This window comes from Phaethon aethereus (genome assembly GCF_964289735.1).
Source record: "Phaethon aethereus genome assembly, chromosome: 13".
NCBI lineage: Eukaryota > Metazoa > Chordata > Aves > Phaethontiformes > Phaethontidae > Phaethon > Phaethon aethereus.
This window is the reverse complement of record NC_138589.1, coordinates 20,642,468-20,665,399: the sequence shown is the minus strand read 5'-3', so window position 1 is coordinate 20,665,399 and position 22,932 is coordinate 20,642,468. Positions and strand designations below refer to the sequence as shown.

Here is a 22,932-nt window from a genome sequence, read left to right as displayed (position 1 = left end):
TATTTTATCATCTGGCAAGAAAATACTGTAAGCCATGGAGATCTAAGGAGATTGAAATACAAAACTGAGACGTCCAGTTGCTGTTAAGCTTAATGTATTTTTTAATCCAAAGGTGCTTTACTTTATTAGACTAGGTAGAAAATCTAGCTTAGGGGTGCATCAAACCCATTTTTGATTGCCAAATTCAAGCTTGGATCATGTTGTTGGAACTTCTGACGACGTGTCATAGGACCGATGCGTACTGGATGGATGGTGGAACTGGCCAGCTGCATTTTCTGTTGCAAGTACAACATCCAATGTACTTTTTTTTGCTGGAGAATGTTGCCATATGCAGACTTTCTAAGGTGAAACATCTAACTCCAGGGCAGCTACATCCTGAAATGGAAGCTGGAGGCTGAAGGTTAGGAGTGGCCGTTCGGCAGAAGGACTTTGGCACCTCTGGGCTAGGTAAAATGTCTACTTTTTTTCAAAAGTGATCAGGCACTAATCTCTGGGATTTTTAAGGATTGCACTACAGAAGAATGTAAAACTCTTCAAGCTTTCTGCACTTTTAGCAGACAGTGTCACTCTGAGACCAGTGCAAGAGGCAAAGAAGTTCCAACTTTTAAAAATTGGCACCAGCAGGCTATGTGACTTAACTACACAATAAAAATCTTAAGTAAGTCTCTCCTTTCCCTTCCAAAAGAACACACATGGCAGTTTCGGTTCCTTCTGGAAACAAACTTGTGCTTCATTGTCTCACTTATTACTAGATAGTGCTGGGTTCCCAGCAGTGGAATAAACTTAGTTTCCAAGGGTCCAAGTCCCAGAGACTCCAGAGTCATAAAGGCTTCAACGATATTTTCCTGTAACACACGAAACAACCTTTACGTCCTGTTACTGTATATAGGTCTCTTTCACAGAAACCTTATTATTCTGCTTTTGTAAATGAATTTTAAACCATCCTAAAAACAAAAAAAAGAACTCTGGCAGCAGAGTTTGTAAGCTTTTGCTTTACTTTATATAAAAAAAATCCCTTTGACTCCTACCCCAAGGCTTTTGCTACAGGATTCAGAAGTGGTAGAAGTCAAACTTGTAAAAGGTAGTAAACTTCATTATTATCAAGACTTTGAAGGATTTATTGTCAGCCTCCTTCGTTGCAATAGATTGTAGATGACTAGCTTTGGTGTTAACTACTTAGCATACATAATTTGTGGGTGAGAAATCTAAATTAGGACTCGAGAGGAAGCCAAACAAATCTTGAACTGCTAATTTGAAACAGTTTGGTCCTGTCTGGTTGAAAGAAGATACTAATCCTCATGGCTCACCCGAGGAATTTGACGGCATTAAATGGGTGAGGCCTTCTCTTTAAAATGTCTGACATAGAGATATTTGCATACTGTAATTTGGAAGACACCTTTAAAGTCTGAAGCCTTGTTTACACTTGGATGTATTTCTTACACCAGTTTAAACCACACCAGGATGAATAGTATGTGTAGTGGCGCAGCTTTCGCTTGGAAGCGAGGGAAGTCATATCCGAGAAGGAGGTTTTGAAGTGGTGCAGAGCTGCCCCGAGGAGATCAGGCCTTAGCAGTGAAACGTCCGTGTGAGGGGGTAAATGCGGTAGCTTGACAGTTGGGACCTTCCTGTACCTTGGTCATAGAAAAGAACGTTCTGGGCCGTCTTTCAGTCCTGCTTTCTCAGAGGGCGGCCGTCAGCCTCGCCGGGGAGGCCAGCAGGAAAAATGAGCATCACCGGAGAGGCACGGTAACATGAGATGGTGAGAAACCAAACTCAGTTCAGGTAGCGATCCGCAGCTCAGAGTAGATTTGGCTTTATGGAAACCCAAATCTAAATTTGCATAATGTTTGGTTTAAAAAAAAAAAAAAAGTACTTTTTATTCCTATGCAATGGGAAAAAAAACCAAAATCAGATTTGTGTATTCTCGGCCCCGCTCACACACCCCGCAGTATTGCACACACTGCTGAAATGCTGCCGTTCGCTCTGCCTGCATTTGAGGAGGTTACCTGTATCCTGAGGAACAACCTTCAGACCTACAACACTAAAGTGATGAGAACTGACAATGCAATTTCCTTTGCCTTAATGAGCTCAAGACAATGGTAGGAACAGTCTGTCATACTGTATTATGCTGAAGGAAATGTGCAGTTTTCAGTGACAATGTTTACTATGTACAGCTTTGAGGGTCTCTCCAGTGGCCTGGAACATGTGCTGAAAGCCAAACCTTAACGTTAATTTTTTTTTTCCACTTTTTTTAAACAATATTTTAAAACTGAATTGTATTTAAATAAACTGTATTTCAACACAGATGCAAGTGTTAAAAACCCTCTCAAAATAGCAAAAATCAACAGCAGGAAAAAAAAAAAAATCTGTACCAGTTGTAGTTTGTTTTAATGCCCGAGGCTGGGCACAGTCTCGTCTAACATTCATCACAGAGTTGAAACGATAACAAAAGGACTGTAAAACTGAACTTCTGTCCAGCAAACTGTTTCATTCCTTTCTTCAGAGCTTTCTTTGGGATTGTTTCCTTTGTGTAGAGTTAAGGCTGATGTTTTTTAAAGTGGCTTATGTGTACTTTTAGGTAACGTTTTTAAATGGTGAAGTCTGGTTTTAGAGTAAGTTCAAATTCAGAAGTCTTGAGTACCTTAAAGCAACACGAGCGTAAGAGAGAAATGTTTGATGAGCCAGCAGCAGCTGCAGAGCCTTCCCTAAATCAGAGCGAGTTGTGGCTTCAGATCTGCTACTGAACGCTGTCCACTTTGTACCAAGAGCAACCAAAGCTGGTAAGTCCAAACAGAGCACTTCAGTTCCATAGAATAATCCTTAATCTGTTTTTAAAAGGCACAAATCCATCTTTTCTCCCCCAAAAAGGCAGCTTGTTTTAGAATAGTAGTTCCAGCTTCAGTGGCTGAAAGAACCAGTTCTTAAACCTATTTTTGTACATTGAAAGATGGAGATTTCAAAGAATGCTATTTATTCCTATCTTTGTCCTAAAAGTATAAAAAGAATTATTCTCAAAATGGATTTTACTGTGGAATAGAAATTATTTTTAAGCATAAGATGGAAGGGAATCGCAGGTCATCTCCCTGCAGGGGCACAGAGAAGTTCACGAGTCTTCCCTTGGGGGAGTGAGTGATGTGCTGTGCGGTTTCAGAAGTGTTTTCCATTTGGGAGTGTTGGTGATAGAAAAACTCAAAATAGGATGGAATTTCCAGCAAACTCCTCCTTGTGCTGGCAGTCTGCAAATTAAGCATTAATAAATATGCCGGCCTCGACGCTAAACAGTAGGAGTGCAAAGAGGGAAACCTCATTTTAGCAAGCGAGGTATTGATCAGGGTTCCACGATGCTTTTCCTTAAAACAGTATGTCACACTCCACTTTTTGTGAAACTTTTTCATACCATGGTCATTAAATCTTGGCAAATTAAGCACCAGACTTCCAAAAAATAATGGTCTAACACTAGACCTTTACCGTTACCCAAAATTCTGTTTCGTGCTATTTCTCGCTGGCAAGCTTCAGGGTGAAGGTACTCAAAAATTAAATGTAGTCTGTGGTATTTGGCAGAGCAACACGCCTCCCCAAAATAAAAATGACATCAAGTGAAACCCCTGCACGTGGGTTAGCCGTCTGTTTTTTAACTGGAGGTCACGGACACTTGGAGCTGTGGATTCGGGGTAGTCTAGACCACCTGCTAAGTGAGACGGATGTGGGCAAATCTGGAGAGAAATCCATGGAACCGAGCACTGGCAAGAGTCTAGAAAATGCTTTTGCTGGCTGAGGCCCCGTAACGCTGCCCACTGCCCCTGCCCACCGCCAGCTCCTGTCATAAACCCTTGGAACTACCTGTTTGCGCTCTTAAATTCTTCTTGGGTAAGCAAAAAACGTGTTGGTACTGAGGCAGAAAGCAAATCCTGTGTGTTTTCAAGTGCAGATTAACAGCTTCTCTTGGACATAACTTTCCACTAGGAATGAAGGAAACTCCTGCTCCCATTTGAGCCATTTCTTTTACTTCGGTCAATTCTAGTATTACAAATTGTGCATGTAACTTTATAAATATTTTAAATAGTTTTGTAAATATTTAATATTCAGCTAATTTGATTTTGAATTGTAAATGTCAAGTATTCTGGTATTGGGATTTTTATGTTTTATTATACTTTGTTAAAAGTAAAATTGTACATTTTTAGAATGTTTTTATCTGAGTAAATTTAATGTATGGAAAATAAAGAGTTAAACAGAATCCCTTCCTATTTTTTTAATTTAAAGGGGCTTCATTTGTGTGGGGGCTTCCCCAGCTTGGCAGTTATGAGAGACTTTGGGGTTTTTTTTTAAATTCCCTTTATTACTTTTGCTGTCTCTCTACCCGCAGACACCTGCTTCTGAATTGCTCTCCTCCCCTTGACTTTGCTCCTGGCTGAGCCGAGGAAGCTGAGCTGCCCCCAAGGGTTTGCACTTGCTGTTTGTTACCGAGAGCGGCCGTGGCCTGACTCCAGCTGCCTATCCAAGCCCGTTTCACGGGGAAAGGGGAGCTGCAGGGAGGATAAGGAGGGAAGCTTTGCGCCCTGTTCTGTGGGAACGCAGCAGCTGAGCCCCCAGGCTCTGCTCTGCCACCTCGCCTGGCCCCTCACATGGGTCTGCACTGAGTGCAGAGGAAGCCTCAGGTCGGGGTAAGAAAAAGGAATTGCCAGCTCCCTGCATCCTTAAACCTGTAGCCGGTGCCTGGGGTCGCTCCTGACGAGCAGAGAGCCGCTCTCGAGAGCATCAGGGTCCGGAAGCCCTGAGCAGGAGCAGAAACAAAACCGTGATACGGTAACCCCTCAGTCTACCCCGGTCCTTACCCAGCTAGAGAGCAGAACTGTTTTACAGGGAGATGACACCTGAAATTCCTCCTCCTGGAGGGTGGTAGCTCCCTCTCCGGGTTGTTAATCACGATCGGTATCGGAGGGTTCAGTGCAAGTGTCTAGTTGTTGTCAGCAGGACCCAGTTCACGGCCTTGCGCGTCCTGAAGCAGGTAGAACAGACCTCTCTGTGCCCTCCCCTAGAGATTGGCTTTAAGAAAGCTCTCGAGAAATAACCACACAAGCCATAGTTACGTTGGGATGTAATCCATCCATATCAGCACTGTATTAATTTTAAAAAAGCAACATTTGTACAGGAATATCAGTCAATCACGTTGTAATTACAAGTATGGTTGTCAGTTATGAGTTAAACAATTTCTTCCACGAACAAAACTAAACATAGAACAAGCTGCATTTAAAAGTTTACATTGGAGTAAAAACACAACAATAAAAAAATCTGAAGTAAGCGTTGTGAACGAGATGCATGCAAAGAGGTGTAGAGAGGTACAAATTGTACACCTTATTGAGCTAGAGTGCCAAGACGCAGTAGTATTGCTTCTTTTTCCCCCGTTATAGTAAGTTAGCTTCCAGTAACAGATGGAGTTAGTTCACAGACATATAATATACAAGAGTAATCTCATCCTGCTATGCTTCACTTAACAACTCTAGAGGAAAACCACAGGTCCTACGAGATACCTTTCCTCTGCACAGGCTGCTCCCTGCTCAGGACAGTAGTAACACCACGATCTTCCAAACCCCATGCAAGTGGCAGGAGAGTTCAGTGACAGAAAAAAAAACATTTGTTCGTCAACTCTCGACAGCAACTCCTGGACGTGAGCTGCTTCTAGAAGCGGTTCTCCCTGACTTCATCCCCCCTTTGGGTGGTAACATGCAAAACAAGTGACAGACTCGTTAGGCAGTGTGGGTTGGTAATTCCAGTGGCACGTCCGAGTCCGACGTTCAGTACGGAGGTGTGGAAAATGAAAGCCATTCGCCCGCTCGCGTCAGCGGGCTTCATGGCCCTGCCGAGCCGATGGAGACTGCGAGGACGGGTGGCGCTCCCGAGACCGCCAGCGTTACGGGCACAGCTCGTGTCTCAGATTGCACTAGCCAGATTGCACTCTGCGGCCAGCTGCACGCATCCCGACTGCCTCATCTGCCGGCGGCAGGTCCCTCGACTACCTTCTCCCAGCAGGCTCTGCTGGGCAAGGGAATGGCAAACCTCCGAGCTAGGGGGGATGATCTTTTGGAAGCGAGCTCGTATGAACAACAGTGCTTCACTGAACACACAGGCATTGGAAATTCGTAACAGACTGGAGTTTATTTCAATGTTACCTGTCCAGGTGTGTCTTTTACAGTTAAAACACTTCCTAAAACTACAATAAAGCTGTGATGTTTGGTATGAGTATTTCAGAAACTGGCACCATTCCTAAGTTTCCAGTGCCACAAAAACCAGAGACAAAAAAAGAGTTGTACTCCCCCAGCTCACCCCAAGCACTTGCCTTAACTCACTGCAGCACTGACACAAGTCTCATCAAGCTGCAGAAGACAAAACTCTGCTTTGGAACATTAAAACATATTTGCTCTTGTGAGAAGCCTTCCCATTAAAAAAAAAATTTAAAAAAAAAAAAAAAAGGAATCATAGGGAGATTTGATTTTCCAGAAAACTGTCACACGAAACACTTTAGCTCCTCCCTGGTGCCTGTTTGCTTGTTAAAGTCAATCAAGTGTCCCTTTATTTGCACATGCACAATTGGGTTCCATTCATAAAGTCCAGAAATGTAAATGTGCCTGTGTGGAATATTACAGCAGGTTTCAAAGCCAGAGGTGCTCGTCTGCACTGTTTAATAGTCACAAACAAGGCAAGGTAAGATGAGACACCTGCTAAAGCAAGACTATGCTAAGGTACTGAGAGCGTAGGTGACATCCGTTTCTTTCCCTGGGGTGTGTGTGGGGAAGAGTGGGGGTGATGGCCAAGGGTCAACCAAAATCCTAGGCTAGAAGCCGCCTGCGTGTCTTAGACAGAAGATTGCACTCCGAAAGTCTCCTGAGAGGCATACACCATGTACAGGAACCCATCCTCGTCCTTCTCACTCTCGTACACCTCGGATATGGGTGTGGAAACGCTCACCATGCTGTGTCCGTTCACCAGGAGGAAGAACGCCTGGTTGGAGTTCAGCTGCAGGCGTCGCCTGTTAGGGGGAGGTTGGGAGAGCGGAGGGGGGAAGGAGTTTCACAGTGATGACCACGCATTTCCAGTCACATTAACAAAGGTTTAGGATAGAGAGCAAAACCAAGGCCTCCGCCACTGACAGCAGTAAGATATCCCCACCCAAAGCAGCCTTGCCGCTGGAGAAGGCGGCATTTACTTCTCATCTCTAAGTGGTATTAAATTCATCTATTAAGTCCCATCAAACATGTCCACTGACAGAAGCCCTTCTTTCACTGGAAAAGCTACACTCCAGCAGGACATTAAACTGAAGCGAAAAGGAAGAGGCAGTCCTTGCCAGGATGGTCCCTGTACGACCAGCAAACGCCCAAGGCCTGCAGGACCTTCGGCTTACAGGTCACTGGAAATGTAAACCCAGGCTGACCTTGAGAGATCCGAGTGACGATGGGGAGGGCGGATGGGCAGAGTCTCCACGTGAAGGCCCTGAACCTTTTAAACTCTGTCACCAGCTCTGTGACAGCCTGCGTTTAACCTTTGGAGCATCTTGCCCCCTCTTCTCCTCCCTCCCAGGAGAAGCATCGTGGGAAGGGCAGAGAGCAACAGACTTCACACACTGCGTGGCACAGTAAACATCTAACTTGGGGGTTTCCCTTGGATCATTCCCTCCGGTTGGGGAGAAATAGCTGTTTCTGCTAAACTGCCTACCGGCAAGCAGCTTTGTAGAGAGAAGCTCTCTTACTACTTCATAAACCAAGTAAGCAGGAGGAACTCAGGTATGTGGAAGTGCAACCAAAAAAGAAGGAAAGAACAACAGATCAGAAGAGCTTCCTGCCTGCTTCCGCTCGCTGCTGAGGGGCAGCAGCAGCTGGAAACAAGGATTTATTCAGCCTCCCAGCCACAGTCCTGGAATGGGACCCTTCCAAAACCAAGCTCTAATCGCTCCAGAGACAGCAGGCTGAGAGAGGGCAGCAGCTCTCTGGGGGCTGGGAAGGACAGGCTTTGCTGTGCACAATAGGAGCTGGCTGAGGACCAAGTCCAGCTGGTACCAAGTCATCCATTAACAATAAAGCCAAAGAAAAAAGGTGGGGAAAATCCTTCAGCTTGCTGTTAACCTTTCTTCCCAGGGCTTTAATGTTCATGAGAAATTCTGGAAGACTTGAGCAATCTGGTTCCCGCTTCCAAAACCCTATCTCACTTTCTTACTCATCTAAGAGCTGGAATTTGCTTAGGACAAGCCTGAGAGGCAGGGAATTGTTTGGACACACGGGACAACTCCGGTTTTACAGCTTGTGGCCTCCACAAACCAGCTCCCTGCTACACCGTGACCAACAAAAAAAGCAAACTCTGGTTTGCTGCTAACTTCTAAATTTACCACTTGAGAACTCTTACTAATCAAATATTCCTTCTTGACATTAAGCCAGGAGAAATGCACTTCTAGCAGAATTTCTGACCACAATTTTAGACCACACAACTTCCACTCCATGGCTATTTCCCCTTTGCCTTTTCTGGTAAGCAAAGCTCAAGCACCAGAGCAGAGCAGTACTCAAGCCACAGTCTGTGCATCAGCTGGGACAAAAAGATACTGGTCTGAACGTGTGTTTTTCAGGCCTCAACACTGTCATTGAGGGAGACCTCATTTCACGATCAAAGCTTGCCAACATCAACCCTAAGCAACAGCTCAGAGCTCTGGCTATGAGCCCAAACTCCCCCTCCAGTGGGTGGGAAGAGGCAGGCACTCCGGAGAGGGACTCCCAGGCAGAACACCAAGAAGGCATCCTAAAATAGCCAAGCAGGAAGCGCTGGGGCCCTGGGCCAGAAGCACCCATGTTAGACAGGGATTCACAGCCCCAGACTCCCTCCTACAACTCTGGGAAGCAGTTATTTCTCTTGAAAGCAGACTACCAGCTCAGCTCTTTTCAAGAAGTTTCTTCCCAGCAAAGCCAAAGGAAAAGCACCGTCTCAAGAATTTGTCCTAGTGATGATACCAAGCGCTCGTTAGATGAATTTTCCATTTAAAGAGTTCCCAAATGCATACACCATGTGGGGAATAAACAAAGTCTTAGGTTGACGGAGCTTACATTGAAATCACAGCATACTACCTGATAATTTTAATTAGCTCGCTCATGTTGACGTGATCTGGCACCAGGAACTTGGTCTTATCCAAAACTGGAAGCTGCTTCTCTCCCTTGTACCTTTCAATGATCACCTAAAAAGAAACAAAAAGAAAGGAGCAGAAGATGTGAAAGGCAGAAATGGTGTCTGGTGCCCTCATCTCCCCCCTCCATTTTAGACACAGCAAAGTACAACAAGCATTCATGCTAAACTCCATTTTCCTTCATTTGTGAATGCAGTATCTGGAATCTGAAAAGGAACAATTACAATTTTCTTCATGTGCCTCTCCTGCTCTGTTTGCAAGAGTTGCTGCACGAAGGGGTAACAAACAGGGATTTAACAGCAAACATCCACAGCTTCGGTGCCATTTTGGAACGGTCCATTTGCTGAAATCATTTAATCTAGCACTGAGCTACCCAGCAACAAGGAAACTCAAGAAAAGATAAAGCACACTTCCCTCTAACGCATTACAGTGGCTGACTAGGGCCTTGGGCTGCTACAGAAGTCTGCAAACTGAACCAGTTTTCACTAGAATTTTTCCAGTTTCAGGCCACCTCTTTCTAAGAATTACACCTCCAGATTAGTACGCTATTCCGTTCACCAACATGGTTACTCTAACCCATGAGAGAAAGCTACTTTTGAAGGGTATAAAGCCTCAAAGAGAGAATTTCCTCCTCCTTAATTTCAAGACAGGATGCTTAGGAACCAGCAATTCTGTCAAGATTTTATGTAGTAACTACTTAATTTACAAGGAAATTGCAGATTTGCCAATTTAAGTAGCACCCTGCACAGCAACTGCATATAGTTCCTGCTTTTGAGAAATGATCTCAGGATTTGTGCATTCCCGTTTCCACAGCGTGGGTTTTGTTGTTTTTAAATCAACAGTAGCTACGTGACACCATTCACTTGGATCATTTCCATGCTCACGGGGTCTGGCTGTGTTGATATTCAAAAGTTACACAGGTGAAGAGATATTAAGCCAATTTAATTATATCAGAGAAAGACTTCCTTAACACCAGTTAAAATAAATGCTGGCTCATTCTGGAAAAAAAAACAACACCACTGTTTTAAAAAAGTTAGACCATAACCAATAGATAAGATTTCCAAGAGCAAAAGGAAGGGTGTTGACAGCACAGGAGGGATTTACCATCTAGCATGGCATTGCCATCTTATCTCATCCAGAACTGCTAATGATAATAGCGAGGCAGTAACTCAAGCTAGGACATGGATAAGCAACCACAGCAAGCCTCCAGGGATCCCAGCAGGCCACTGCCATAGTTGTGAGTTTGCATCACTGCATCTTCAGCAAGTTGCTTAGGCACCTCTGAATTTTTGCTAGTAATACGTCCATGGCTGACTTAAAATGAGAGCTTTGCTAGAAATCAATGGCTTTCAATCTGTGGTCACAGACCTTGGGGACTACAGCTAAGTGATCTGTGAAAGGTGGGTGAAAAAGCAATCTTCTGTCAGGAAACATTTGTTAGGAAAGGGCCTTTTGGGGAAAACTGCACATTCCAGAAAAGTCAGAAAATCTCTGCTGTAAAGTATTGCTTGTTCCCATGCCCAATAGCATAGTAAAACAGCAGCAGCAGCAGCTTCGAGATGAAGTAGTTTAAAGCTAAAGGAAAGCTGAAAACCTTCTGGTTTCTATTTGACATGGAGGCAACAAATGCTTCTGTTAACGAACTTGCACTGGAACTGCAGCCAGTTTGCAAGCCGTTTGTTCACAGAAGAATTTTCACTCACAGGGATCTCATCACTGAGAACCAAAGGCTGAGGTGTCCGATTAAGTTCTCTCTTCTGCTCCCCAAGATCTCCTGAGAGCTTCCCTGTTCCACCAAATGGCCGTAAGGACGGTTGCATTTATTGCTTACTGCGGTGACAGCCGTCACACGAAAGCCCACCAGTTGTGAAGAACTCATCCGCAATATATCACAATCCCTGCCTTTTGCTTCACAGGACATTTTGCTTTGCGTTTGTAACCTTGAGGATGCCATAAATAAAAGAAAATAAAAATTCAGGCAGCATTTGGAGCTGACCAGCTAAAGAAGAGCGACCAGGTGCGGGCTGATCCCCTCTTTGAGGTGCCTCAACACTAGGTGGAGGGGTTTGACAGCCAAGCAGCATTTCTGGAGACCTCAAGCAAAGGCCCGTTTCCCAGAAGGCAAGTGTTTCTGTCTTTCTCAGCATGGACTGGTGATGAAAGCCGTAACTGTCTCTACATTACTGTGCATTCTTCTTCGTTAGCCTCTGCAGACTCTTCTTCTGGAGAAGAAAAACGCTGAGATGAGAAGAGCTGAACACTCAGGAGAATCTCAGAGCTCAGCCAGGGTGTGGTTTTCTCTGAAGTTACAACATTCAGCTTCAGTACACAGGAAACCCCATTTCCTCCAGTCCCCAGCTAGCACCTTGCTCTACCACACCAACTGCCGGTTACTAGTTTAGGCATTTTCTGAAATCCAGGCCTAACGACCCCGAACAGCCAAATTTTAATTTGGTCTTATCAGGACAGCTCTTTTACAGGCTTCTAACTACTAAAAAGAACATAAGAAAGTGAAAAGAACCAGACTTACTGGTATTTTAGTTGGATGCTGATCTCGAATCAGTCGTACATCTTCCACTCTTTGCTCTGCAAGAGATTAAAAAAAGTCTGTTCAAACATCCACACTTAATGCTGTTAATACCTGAAGAGAGGGACTGAATGTTAGCAAAAGCCACAAAGGCAAATTCAGGCAAATTAGTTTTCAAATGGGACAGCACTGTCACAAGTAAAACCTCTCCTTTGACAGATGATACTTTGCTCTTTAACCCAAGGTGACAAGTACTGCACACATGCTGCCTGGCACTCCTAGAAAGTATTAATGGAGATAGACCCCTCACACACACACACATCCCTCATTTTCTGCCCGCTAAAGCAGAATCTTTAATCTCTTTTAATCTCATAAATTCATAGCATCAAATTACACCACACAAGTTAATGACTACATATCCTGCACTATTTCTGCGAGATGCCAGAAGAGGAAGTTGTCAACAATTACTTGAGACCTAAGACTAGCTGAAGCCTGGCAGCATCATCTTACGCTGTGCCTTCTAGTATTACCAAATTACAGTTTTCTATTTTGATTATGCTGCACCCATTGTTGCAGAAGCTGTTGGTAGGTTCTTGTGTACCTAGACATTTCACCGCTCTCTGTGCCAGTTTTCAGGATAAAGTTCACCGCTCCTCAGATGTAAATATTAATAGCACAGATATTATAAACCAGGCTAAAGTACAAGTCCGAGCCAAAGAAAACAGACACAGTTGCTTTTAGAGGCAGTTGCATCTACTTATACCCTGCCTACTTTCAGATTCAGTGAGCTCAATTTTAACCTCTCCAAGCTCTTTTCAGCGGGCTGGGGCTTTCCAGGCCATCTCCATCTTATAAACACCTCTCAGAGAGAAGATTTAGTGTTGCATCACAGCTTTAACAGACACCTACCTAGGGAGAGGTGCTGCTCACGGGAGAGGAAGAGCTTAGATCAGCACCCATCAGCCCAACTCATTGCTGGTCTGCTAATGCACAGGACACACTACCTGTGCCATCACTCAGCAGTAACACCACTCAGCTCTCCATTAGTCCACAGTAAGTTTGTGCGCATCAAATACATCCACGAGCCTTTTCACAAGCCCAGTAAGGAAATGCAACTCACATGAATCATGGTTTTGAGCTGGAGGTGAATCAAGCAGAACTAAGGCAAGGAGTATGCAAAGCCTTCGCCTGACTGCAAGACCAAGAACCTGAAAGCCATCCTGCTTCACACCTCACAGTCCGAGCTACGGTCTTACAGACCAGCATTGATACTTCAAGGGCAGAGTCACTAGCTAATTAATTTTAAGATTAACCAGAAACACAAGAGATATGGAGAATGAAAGAGATCAACTGTCAACCCAGCAAGCACAGAAAGGTTTGACCAACTTTTCAACTGAAACAGGTTTGTTCACAGCAATTATTCAGCAGAACTCCCTGGAGTAGAAAGAATATAAACTGGTCAAATCATTGAGATTATTGTATATGGTGTGTTCAAAATCAGGCTTTGGTCACTCACAGATAAACACTGTTCCCTGACGACATTAGTTGCAGTGGCAACTGCTTGGCTGCCATCCTAGCTGAACTTAATACCTGCAACAGAGGCTGCTGACAGGCGAGGGGGTCAACAGCAGTTTTGGAAGACTCCAAGAAAAGGGGCAGCTTAAACACAGACTCTGTTAGATCAAAATTCTCTCCACTTTAATGCGGAGAACAGCTTACGTTGAACAGAACAGCAAAGACAAGGGTGGGCACACGAGAAAGCTCTCTTAAGCAGCTTGACTTTAACCCAAAGGCTGAAGGAAAAGAAAATCTGGATCAATTACTTCCACCAATTCCATTTTACGAACAGGATTTTATAGTTCACACAGAAATAGGTTACGCTGCCAGTTCTTGTTACCCGCGGAGCATTTCAGTCCACCTCACCGACACACATGAACAGATACTGAGCTCTTTGATTGCTTTGGTCCCATCTTAAGCACGGAATGAAGTATTGGCACCACTCTATCAAAGCTGTTCCTTCTAGAAAGAGACTAATCTCATTTCCCCAGCCATCATTACACAGCTCTTTTCGATGCCTTGCTAGTTTTCAGTAACTAAAGGCAGACAGGAGGCATGCATCCCAGTGCACTCACAGCTCCCCAGGTAGAGAATTCCTCACACCTCGCCAAGTACCAAACTGCAAGTGGAGGTTAATCCTCCTGTCAAAAGCACAGACGAAGCCGGACACCGAGCAGACACTCGGGAAGGCAGGGCAGGCCCAGCTCCTGGCACACAATGCAAAGCGATGTTTCCAGGCTCCTGGGAATTCTGCAGTCGATAATGGATGATGTGGAGAGGCCATCTCCCCCACGCCGAGCCCCTCTCCCAACGCAGGGCAGAGCTCCACAACCACCTCCCATCTCCACACCTCCCTCACACCCCATCCCCAGGCACCCAAGACCGACCCCCGGCCCAAACTTCCAGGCTCGCGCCCCACAGTGGGGAGGCTCGGCCCGCAGCCGCGCAGGAGAGCGGAGGCCGGGACGGGGTTTGTTTCCATTTCGGCCCCGAAGCCAGCTGTGATTCCCCTTCGGCCTCGGCAGCCCTCGGCGGAGCGGCACGGCGGCCCCGCTGTCCGGGGCACGGCGGCCGGGGCCTCTCCGGCCGCGGACCCCCGCTGTCAGCAGGAGCCGGCCCCGGCCAGGCCGGCCCGGGGATCTCCGCGGCTCCTCACGAGATCTGCTCCCTCCCCGCTTCGCCGATTCCCCCGCGGCCGCGGCGAGGGCAGCCACCGCCGGCCGCCCCCCCAGCAGCGCGCCCGCCGAGCGACGAGGCCCGGAGGGGACCGGGGCAGCTGGCGGGCCCTGTCACCGCCCCTGCCCCGCCGCGTCCCTTCCCGGGGAGCTCACCGAAGGTGCGGCGTTGCTTGAAGCTCTTTTCCGAGGGCATGGCGGCAGCTGCTCGGCCTCAGGCCCGGCGGCGGCTCTGCGCGGCGGCGGCGGACGACTCCGAGTGCCGGCGCCCGCCCCCCGCCGCCGCCACCGGCGACTCCGCCGTCAGCTGACGCCGCACGTCACGGCGGGGCGGGCTGTCCGCCGCCTGCGCGCGGCCGGTCGCTGTGCCCAGGAGCCTGGGCCCGCGGGGTACGCAGCTGTGGCCGCCTCAGCGTCCTGCCATGTTCCTCCTCGGCGAGACACAGCCGTGGCAGCCTCAAACTACCAAGCCAGTGTACCCCCTTAGTGACACACAGACATGGCCGCCTCGGAGTGCCCTGACATGTACCCCCTCAGCGACACACAGCTGTGGCCGCCTCAGTGCCCTGCCATGTTCCCCCCTCAGCAACACACGGCCATGGCCGCCACAGACTGCCAAGCCAATGTGCCCCCTTAGTGACACACAGCCGTGGCTGCCTCAGAGTGCCCTGCCAGTGTCCACCCTCAGCGAAAGCCGGCCATGGCCACCTCAGAGCACCCTGCCATGTGCCCCCTCAGCAACATAATGGCCACAGCCACCTCAAGAGTGCTCTGCCATGTTTCTGCTCATAGAATCTTTGTGTTGGAAGGGACTGTTTAAGGTCATGCAGTCCAACCCGCCCTGCAATGAGCAGGGACATCTTCAACTCCATCAGGTTGCTCAGAGCCCCATCCAACCTGACCTGGAATGGTTCCAGGGAAGGGGCATCTACCCCTTGGCAACACCCAGCCCTCGCCACCTCAGAGCGCCCTGCCATGTACCCGCTCAGCAATATACGGCCACGGCCACCTCAGAGTGCCCTGCCATGTTGCCCCTCAACAACACACGGCCATGGCCATCTCAGAGCACCCTAACATGCCCCCCCCAGCAACGTACGGCCATGGCCGCCTCAGAGTGCCCTGCCATGTTCCTGCTCAGTAACACACAGCCTTGGCCACCTGGGAGTGGCCCTCCACATCCCTCCCTCAACAACATGTGCTCTTAAGCGACTTTGCCTCCATGCAGAGGTGCAACTTCAGTGATTTGCCCGCAGTTTGCCTTCAGCATACGTAGACGAGAGTAGGAGGAGGCCGTGGTAAAGTTTCCATTCAGGGAACAGGATTTTAGGAGCAGGTGTTCCAACTCACTTCGAAGCCCACCACCCGGCCTCGTGCGGTTTGTCAGGAATTGATTAGATCGCAAACGATTTCAGTCGCAAGCCAAGTTTGCTCGCGTTCACCCTGCAGATACCACGTCGCGATTAAAAATGCCCAACTGTTTCCTCCCTCAGCAGCTTTCTGACACAAGCTGTTGGCTGTAGGCTTTCAGCTGCCTTTCTTTCTCCTTCTCTCACATATGTTCCCGGCACTGTGTTTTGAAATATAAGAATGATTTTGCAGCAATAGGGCTACACAATCTCGCTGTACAGTCCAACTTTTGTGGCTGAAGGGACAGCGGATTGCAGATGGCGGCGTCCTTATGAGTATAGGGCAAAGGACCATTTTCTAACCAGCTTAGAGATTATCAGGGGGGGTTTAATTTTTGGAGGTGGAGCGATGCATTGAAGTTAGAGTGATGCTGAGCTCGCACGCTGGAATGAGGGTTCGTTACCTAATTTTGTGATTCAGGGTCACACAGTTCCGGTGGCTATATAATTATAGGATGAGACCATTAAAGGTGTGACTAACCAAGGAAAGAAAAACATCCCTAAGGCCTATGAATGCTCTATCTATCACATCACTGTCCAGGGACAGCGGGTGAGACATCGTGGGTGATCATCAGATGGCTGATATGTCTGAAACTCAAACTAGCAATCCCAAATTCCTGTTTCAACATTATTTAAATGAATGCCTTTTCAAAAAACATTTTCTGGGCTGAGGGGATCCCGCCACGCTCTCAGAATTGTACCTCAGGGGCTGCCGCAGGCTGCGTGGCTGCGGGCAGGAGGACAAGCCCCGGTGAAACCATGTAGCGTTGTTTTTGGGATGTAGAGGTGAGTCCCGGTGGCAGGGCCAACGGTACCGAGCGCTCATGTTGTGCGGTTTTGTGCGTGTTGTGCGGTTTTCATCCACGCTACCGACTGTTAGCAGGGCTGCAGCTCGGGCTGAAAGCATCCATATGGTGCTTAGGAAGAGCCACGCAGTATCTGCTGACAGGCTGGGCTCTCACATATTCCGCTCATGAATAATCTGCAGAGACTGTGAGAAGGAAAACTTAGATCCACACCGAGACTCGCTTGACCTTTCCCTTCTCATCTCAGCCTTCGCCGGTGTCTGCGTGTCGACAGCGCAGACAGTTGGTGAGTCTGGATTTGAGAAAGGTGTGAGGCGCAGTTGGAGTGACAGAATGGACATAGCCTTTGGGACCAGCTCTTCTAAGCGCGATTCTCCATCCCTAGTGAGAAAACGCTGCTTTTGAAAATGTTTTTGCTTCAAACTTGGTAACTACGCTGGAACAGAGCCCTTTAAAAACCTAGCCTGCAGAGCATTCTTATTCTAGAACTTAGTCTTAGAACACTTTACAAAGCATTTAGTCTGAAGAAGAGCAGACTTAACTGAAAGGAGACGTTATATTGTCTTCAAATATGTAAAAGGTTGCTGCAGAGCAGGAGGGAATTAGCTCTTCTCTGCATGCAGTGAGCCTAGGACAAGAAATAATGAGCTTACATCTTGGACAAGGCGATAGAAATCAGATGTTGGGTTAAGGATAAGAATAGCTGAGCACCGCAAACAAATTGCCTAGGAAAGCAGTGGAATAGTCACCGTTGGATATTTTTATTTAACAAGAAATTAGTAAAATATCTGTTCTGAACAGTTTAGGGAGAATGGTTCTTACCTCAGGGAGAAGGATGGGGTAAATAATCTCTTACAATACCAGCCTTAGTTTTTCGTGAAACAAAAGAGATGTGATCTGCACAAACTTACAAAGCAGGTTAGAGCACAAGCTGGTTTTGAGTTCCAGCTCAGATCCTCGTATCTACACCCTATACAGCAGGATATACGAAATCTTAAGTCTGAAGTAAAAGGAGAAAAAAAAGCCAGGCTTTCCGAACCATTCTATCTCCCGGAAGGTTGGTGGGATTTTTGTTAAAAAGCCAGTATGAATGGTGACTCCGAACACCAGCTGATATTTACAGCATTTCCCTGGGGAAAAATTCCCACATACCCCTAACCCCAGAGAGAACCGAGTTTCTTTCTTAGCTGTCTCACAACAGAGTGGGCATATAAACCATCCCCTCATTTCTCTGATAAAACAGCACTGAAAAGGCTTTTTACAGTGAATAGATGAAGCTATTCCTCTGCAGTGCTACACCCTTGCTGGAAGACAGCACTTTAGTGTCTAGGGCTATTAGCTCAGCAGCTGTCAGCAGTATTAAATTTACCATAAACATGGTAAATAAAATAAAAGGAAGGACACTGTGCAGTAAGGACACTGAGAGTAACGGGCATTTAAACCTGAATCAAGATACCTTCCCTCAATTATTTTATCATTAATTGTTCTTATTGTTCTCGCTTAGCTAAAGATCAAGGTGGGCCTTGATTTTTTTTAATACAGTTTGCAGCCATTACCCAGCTACTATTGGAGATTTTCAGATAGCATCAAACTGTAGTGAATTGTTTGCAATGACTTAAAATAACTCTTCTGAGAAGTTTTAGTCTTAAATTTATCTTAAGGTGGTGACTACCCTATGAACAAATTCCCAAACTTCCAATTTCTCTGCAGAAGTCACCGTCTGAGTTAGGAGAACTCTAGCAAGAAGTCATGAGAATGACAAAATATCTCTCTTTTGAGGGGATATAAAAATGTAATTTGAGAAAAGTGAAACTAAGGAAACTGCTCACAGAACGTTTTCCCTGTGTGGGTTTTCTCTGGGATCTAATGACAGACCTCAGTGTCCCTCAGTGGGAACACTAACACCCGTCTCTCTCCCCTATCTGTTCACCTATTTCACAAGATTTCTGGAATATAACATTTCTGAGTTTATTAGACAGATGCTTTTCTGGATGGTAAATCCAAAGTAACACACAGACGTATGCAATGTCATCACAAAAACATCATTTTCTTAGAATGTTTGGCTAAAAACTCATTGCACTCCCCCTGGAAGAAGTATTGCCCAAGGCATCATTGCTGTGTGCCGTAACCCTGACATCAGTTACTGCTGCTACTGCTGTTCCAGCAAACATTTATTGGCTTCAAGATCAAGTTTTAAATGGGAGCCATTGCTTTCACAAGGAAACACAGTAAGCCAGTTGGTGTAAGCAACAATAACTTATGTTTAACTACTACCTTTCACTCAAAAAGACCCATAACCTCTTGGCAAGCAGTAATGACAGTGTGAGGGAGGCATAGCAGGGAAAATGTGGAATCATACAGCACGCAACAAAGACTTCCACTGATTTTTAATACTCCTAGGATTTCAGCGTTTCCACACATTTTCAAATATTAACTGAGTGCTACGTAGCCTGTGGCTTCAGTAAACACCCTCCTTATTTACATCGTGAGAAACTGAGGCATGCAGAGGTTCAGTGAGCTGCCTGCCATTGCACGACCGTTGCTCAGCAGCCGACCCAGTAATAGCATGTCGAACACCTGACTGCCCGCCCCGTGATCTGTCCTGGACAGGATAATGCTTTTGCGAACTGAGCTGCCAGAGGTGTTGGGCACAATGAAATTCTTCAGGCTGGACCGTGGCCAAGGCTGAAAGAACAACAACTGCTTCTTGTAGAAATGCTGTAAAGTCTTCAGTGACCCCAGGCACTCATGACCGCAGCTGATCCTTAGGTCGACTAATACCTCACTGCAAGGACAGCATGTTGAAGAAAGACCATGCCCTCTTTCATAAAGAGAGGGCACCCAGCTCAGCTGTAAACCAGAAGGATGCAAAAACACTTCCTGAGTCAGCAGCAGCATTTTCTGCGGCGCTCTGGATTCTCCCCGAAGAGTCTGTCCACTGCTGAGTTTATCCTGCAACATCTGGTGAGATCCACGTCCAGACAGAAAGGAAGAAAGTGGGAAATAGTAAAGTCAGGATGAGAGGAGCTCTTTTCCTGCTTAAAATAGCAAGGAAAAACTATTTGAGATGAAAATATGTACCTCACAAAAAAAAAACAAAGAAAAATTCTTTGGTCTTTCTGTTGAAATATTCTCTCTTTGAAGTGTCCTGCCTCCAATGATGCTTATTACAAAGCAGAAATCGCACTGCAGGCTTATGCCAAAAAAACATGCTGCAAATACTTGGTGTGGCAAACAGGGCTTGCAAAGAGGGTTTGTTCATCTGTCTCGGCCTGCCTTGCCATCCTTTTCTGTCCCTCTTGCCAAATGGAAAATAAATAATTCTCTCTCAGCTATTCAGGTTATAATTGGCTGGATATGCCATCAGCTGGCTCATCCCTGCTCAGAGGCTGGGAAGGCGTAAACACTTCCAGGATTACAGAAAATGAGGACACTAACTTTGGGACGAATCCAAAGCCCTTTAGAGTGAGCGCGAAGCCTAATTGTCTACAGTGAGAGCTGCATCAGCTCCTTAATTGCTGAAGGGAAATGAAACAATAAAATTTCCCCTTTTAGTGCATCCTTTTTCAAGAGCCCTGTGGTAATGGCTGCAAGGTGCCTGCCTGAAACAGCAGGACTGGAAAGCTCTGAGCTATTACTCTGATAGCATTTAAAAAGAAAGGTGCTCAGACATGTGGTAGCACCACAGCGGATGGGAGATGATGATAACGCGCTTTTCCTGTTTTCCCTATCATCACAGATAAAGCTGGTAGAGTCAGATAATGAATTCAGTAACTTAGAGGAGAAAGTGCCAACTTTATAGTCTGATGCCAGGGTGGTAAACACTGAAGTTGTAAGTTATATTCAGTTATAGGCACCCTGTTCTGCACCAGCTCTCTGCCTGCTGGGCCCCGAGGAGCTTCGCTGTGCCCAGCCTCCAAATTCTCTGCTTGTAGCTACTGCGTGATGCTCCGCAAGAACAGCGCTTGGAAACCTTTTCATGTCTGTGTCTTGAAACTTGGAGCGGTGACAATGATTGTTTCTCCTCTCTAACGTGATGAGAGGCTGGGATTCGTCCTCTCCGTTCCATGGGAAGGGGAACTGCGGTCACCCTGAGCACCGAGAGCCCACAGGGCTTGTCGCTTTGCCCCTGACTTTGCAGGGCTTCGCTCCCCGCCAGCTGACATCAGTGCGTCATGGAGGGGGGCACTGCCTTTCAGCTGGACAGGCTTTTCCCTTTCTTCTTCTTAATCTGGAGGAAATGGGCATGGGGCGATGGAGCTGTGTGGGAATTGGGATGGATTTGTGATGGGCTGCCCTGCCTTCTGCTGGGTTGGACCGGAAAGGGGGGCAGTGGTCCAAGGGGAAAGTCTGCTCACTGCGGGATGCAGCAGGACGCAGTGGCTCGGAATCCCTGGAGTCAAGGCTATAAGGTATAAGGTTAGAGGGGTCAGGTGGGTGAGGGACAGGGAGAGAAGGTTGTAGGGTGATTAGGCACAGCAGGAGCATTCAGAGGAAAAGGAGAAAGTCCAGATAAAAATAGAAAATACAAAAGAGGGAAAAGCATGTGTGTGCTGTGGACTGCTGAGATTTTGCTCGAGGCAATGTCACCTAGGACATCTTTTGTTTCATTCACACAAAAATCCTTGCCATCAGTACTTTTCCTGTCCTCTCCATGAATCCAACAGTTCCTAAACAAACAAACATGACAAGGCCTTCTAGAGCTGTGTCAGAAACTTTGAGTGTAATGTAACACAGGGGAAAACCATGTGATTCAATACAGGTGGAAAACAGCTACGGACGTATTTCCAAACAGATGATATTTGGTTTAGGTGACTCATTGTCCATGTGCCTTATTTGAGATGCTTGGAGCAGCTTTTCTTAATTCAATCAGAATGGTGGGCACTAAACTTGTCCGTCACTGAAGCCCCAAAGGATTAGCACACTATTAAAAATGACATCCTCATGCTGCAGCGTGGGCAGCATTGGAGGGTGGAATGCAGCAGTTCAGGCTGTAAGGAGCCATGCATTTACTCATCCTGGGGTTGTAGCAATTTTGTTCATACCACAAGCCTTGCAGCCTGGACTCATCATCCGATCATCTTGTATGCATGGCCAGCCAGATCCTTGGAGATCGGGGTATCCCCCTGCTCACAACGAGACCCTTGGCAAAATCCTCGGGCTGTCCAATGCAACCCAAACATCTCTTCTTGTCTGGTGGGACTGATGTCTAAAGGCTTGTTCCTCCTTCATCTTCTGCCCGTTTCTCGCTCTGCAGGCAAACAGCCTCCCTGCAGCGGGTGAGGTTTAGAGTCTTTTCTGCATCAATTAAATGTCTGTTTTCCAGTCTTCTTCCAGTTTAGGTATTTGTCGCTTGATTGTCATGGTGACCGTTGCCTTGAGACCCTCACTGAGGGTGAGGCCTGTTGATTAGGATTCAGGGCAGCACTTCTGCCCGCATCGCAGGGGACCCTCTTCTGCCGAGCACTTTATGAATGCACGGAGTTCATTTCATTGCAGAAATCCCAGCTGAACAGCAACTGTTGACAGCAGAGGGGCAAACGAAGTAGCTTTAATTTTGTAATTATGTGGAAACAACTTGATTTCCTTGTGAACAGTTGTCAAGGCAGCCCACACAGTCCATTCTCGGTCAGCGGAGCTGGATGAGGATGCTGAGGAACCCTGAAAGGACTCTTTCAGGAATGCAGCTGTTTTGCAGAACAGCATGGGAAAGAGGAGCCATTTGCAAAAACGTCAGGTCTGTCATGCAAAAAAGCGTGGGAACAGGATGAATTTGAAAAAAACAAAACCAAACAAAACCAGGTACCTGCTGCAGAAAAGGAGGCGTTTGCAAAGACAGGAGGTTTCTCAAGCAGCAGCCCGAGGGACCCAGACACGGCGTGCGAGCGCCGGGACGGGCCCGGGGCGGTAGGACGTGGCAGAAGGGCCCTGCGCGGGGGTGGGTTGTTCGAGGAGCCTCGTTAGCGCAGTAGGTAGCGCGTCAGTCTCATAATCTGAAGGTCGTGAGTTCGAGCCTCACACGGGGCAGTTGTGGTTTCCTCCTTTTCTTCTTCCATTGGCAGGCAGGCGCATCCGGGCGCAGCGAATATCGAGTTTGTTTAGGTTTATTTTTTTAATCGAATCGCAACAGGCGCCGGGACCGGGGCGGCGGGGGGAGCCCCACAGGCCTGGCAGCGGGCTGCAGCGGCGGCGGCTACCGGGCACGGCCACCCCTCCACCGGCCCCCCGCCAGGCGCTCGGTCCTCCGGCACGCTAGGGGGCGAGCGGCGTCCCGCTGCCGTTTGCGGCGGGGGGGCGATAGCGG

At 47.1% G+C, this 22,932-nt stretch overlaps 1 protein-coding gene across 1 annotated transcript; it reads right to left on the bottom strand.

Moving 5' to 3' along the window:
• Positions 1 to 6,811: 6,811 nt before the first annotated feature.
• Positions 6,812 to 14,612, bottom strand: MAP1LC3B (microtubule associated protein 1 light chain 3 beta; the record flags this gene model as incomplete). Its single annotated transcript, XM_082005761.1, has 4 exons — positions 6,812 to 7,024; positions 9,102 to 9,208; positions 11,688 to 11,743; positions 14,573 to 14,612. The coding sequence occupies 4 exons, from the start codon at positions 14,610 to 14,612 to the stop codon at positions 6,850 to 6,852; spliced, it is 378 nt and encodes a 125-aa protein (XP_081861887.1). The 3' UTR covers positions 6,812 to 6,849.
• Positions 14,613 to 22,932: the final 8,320 nt, after the last annotated feature.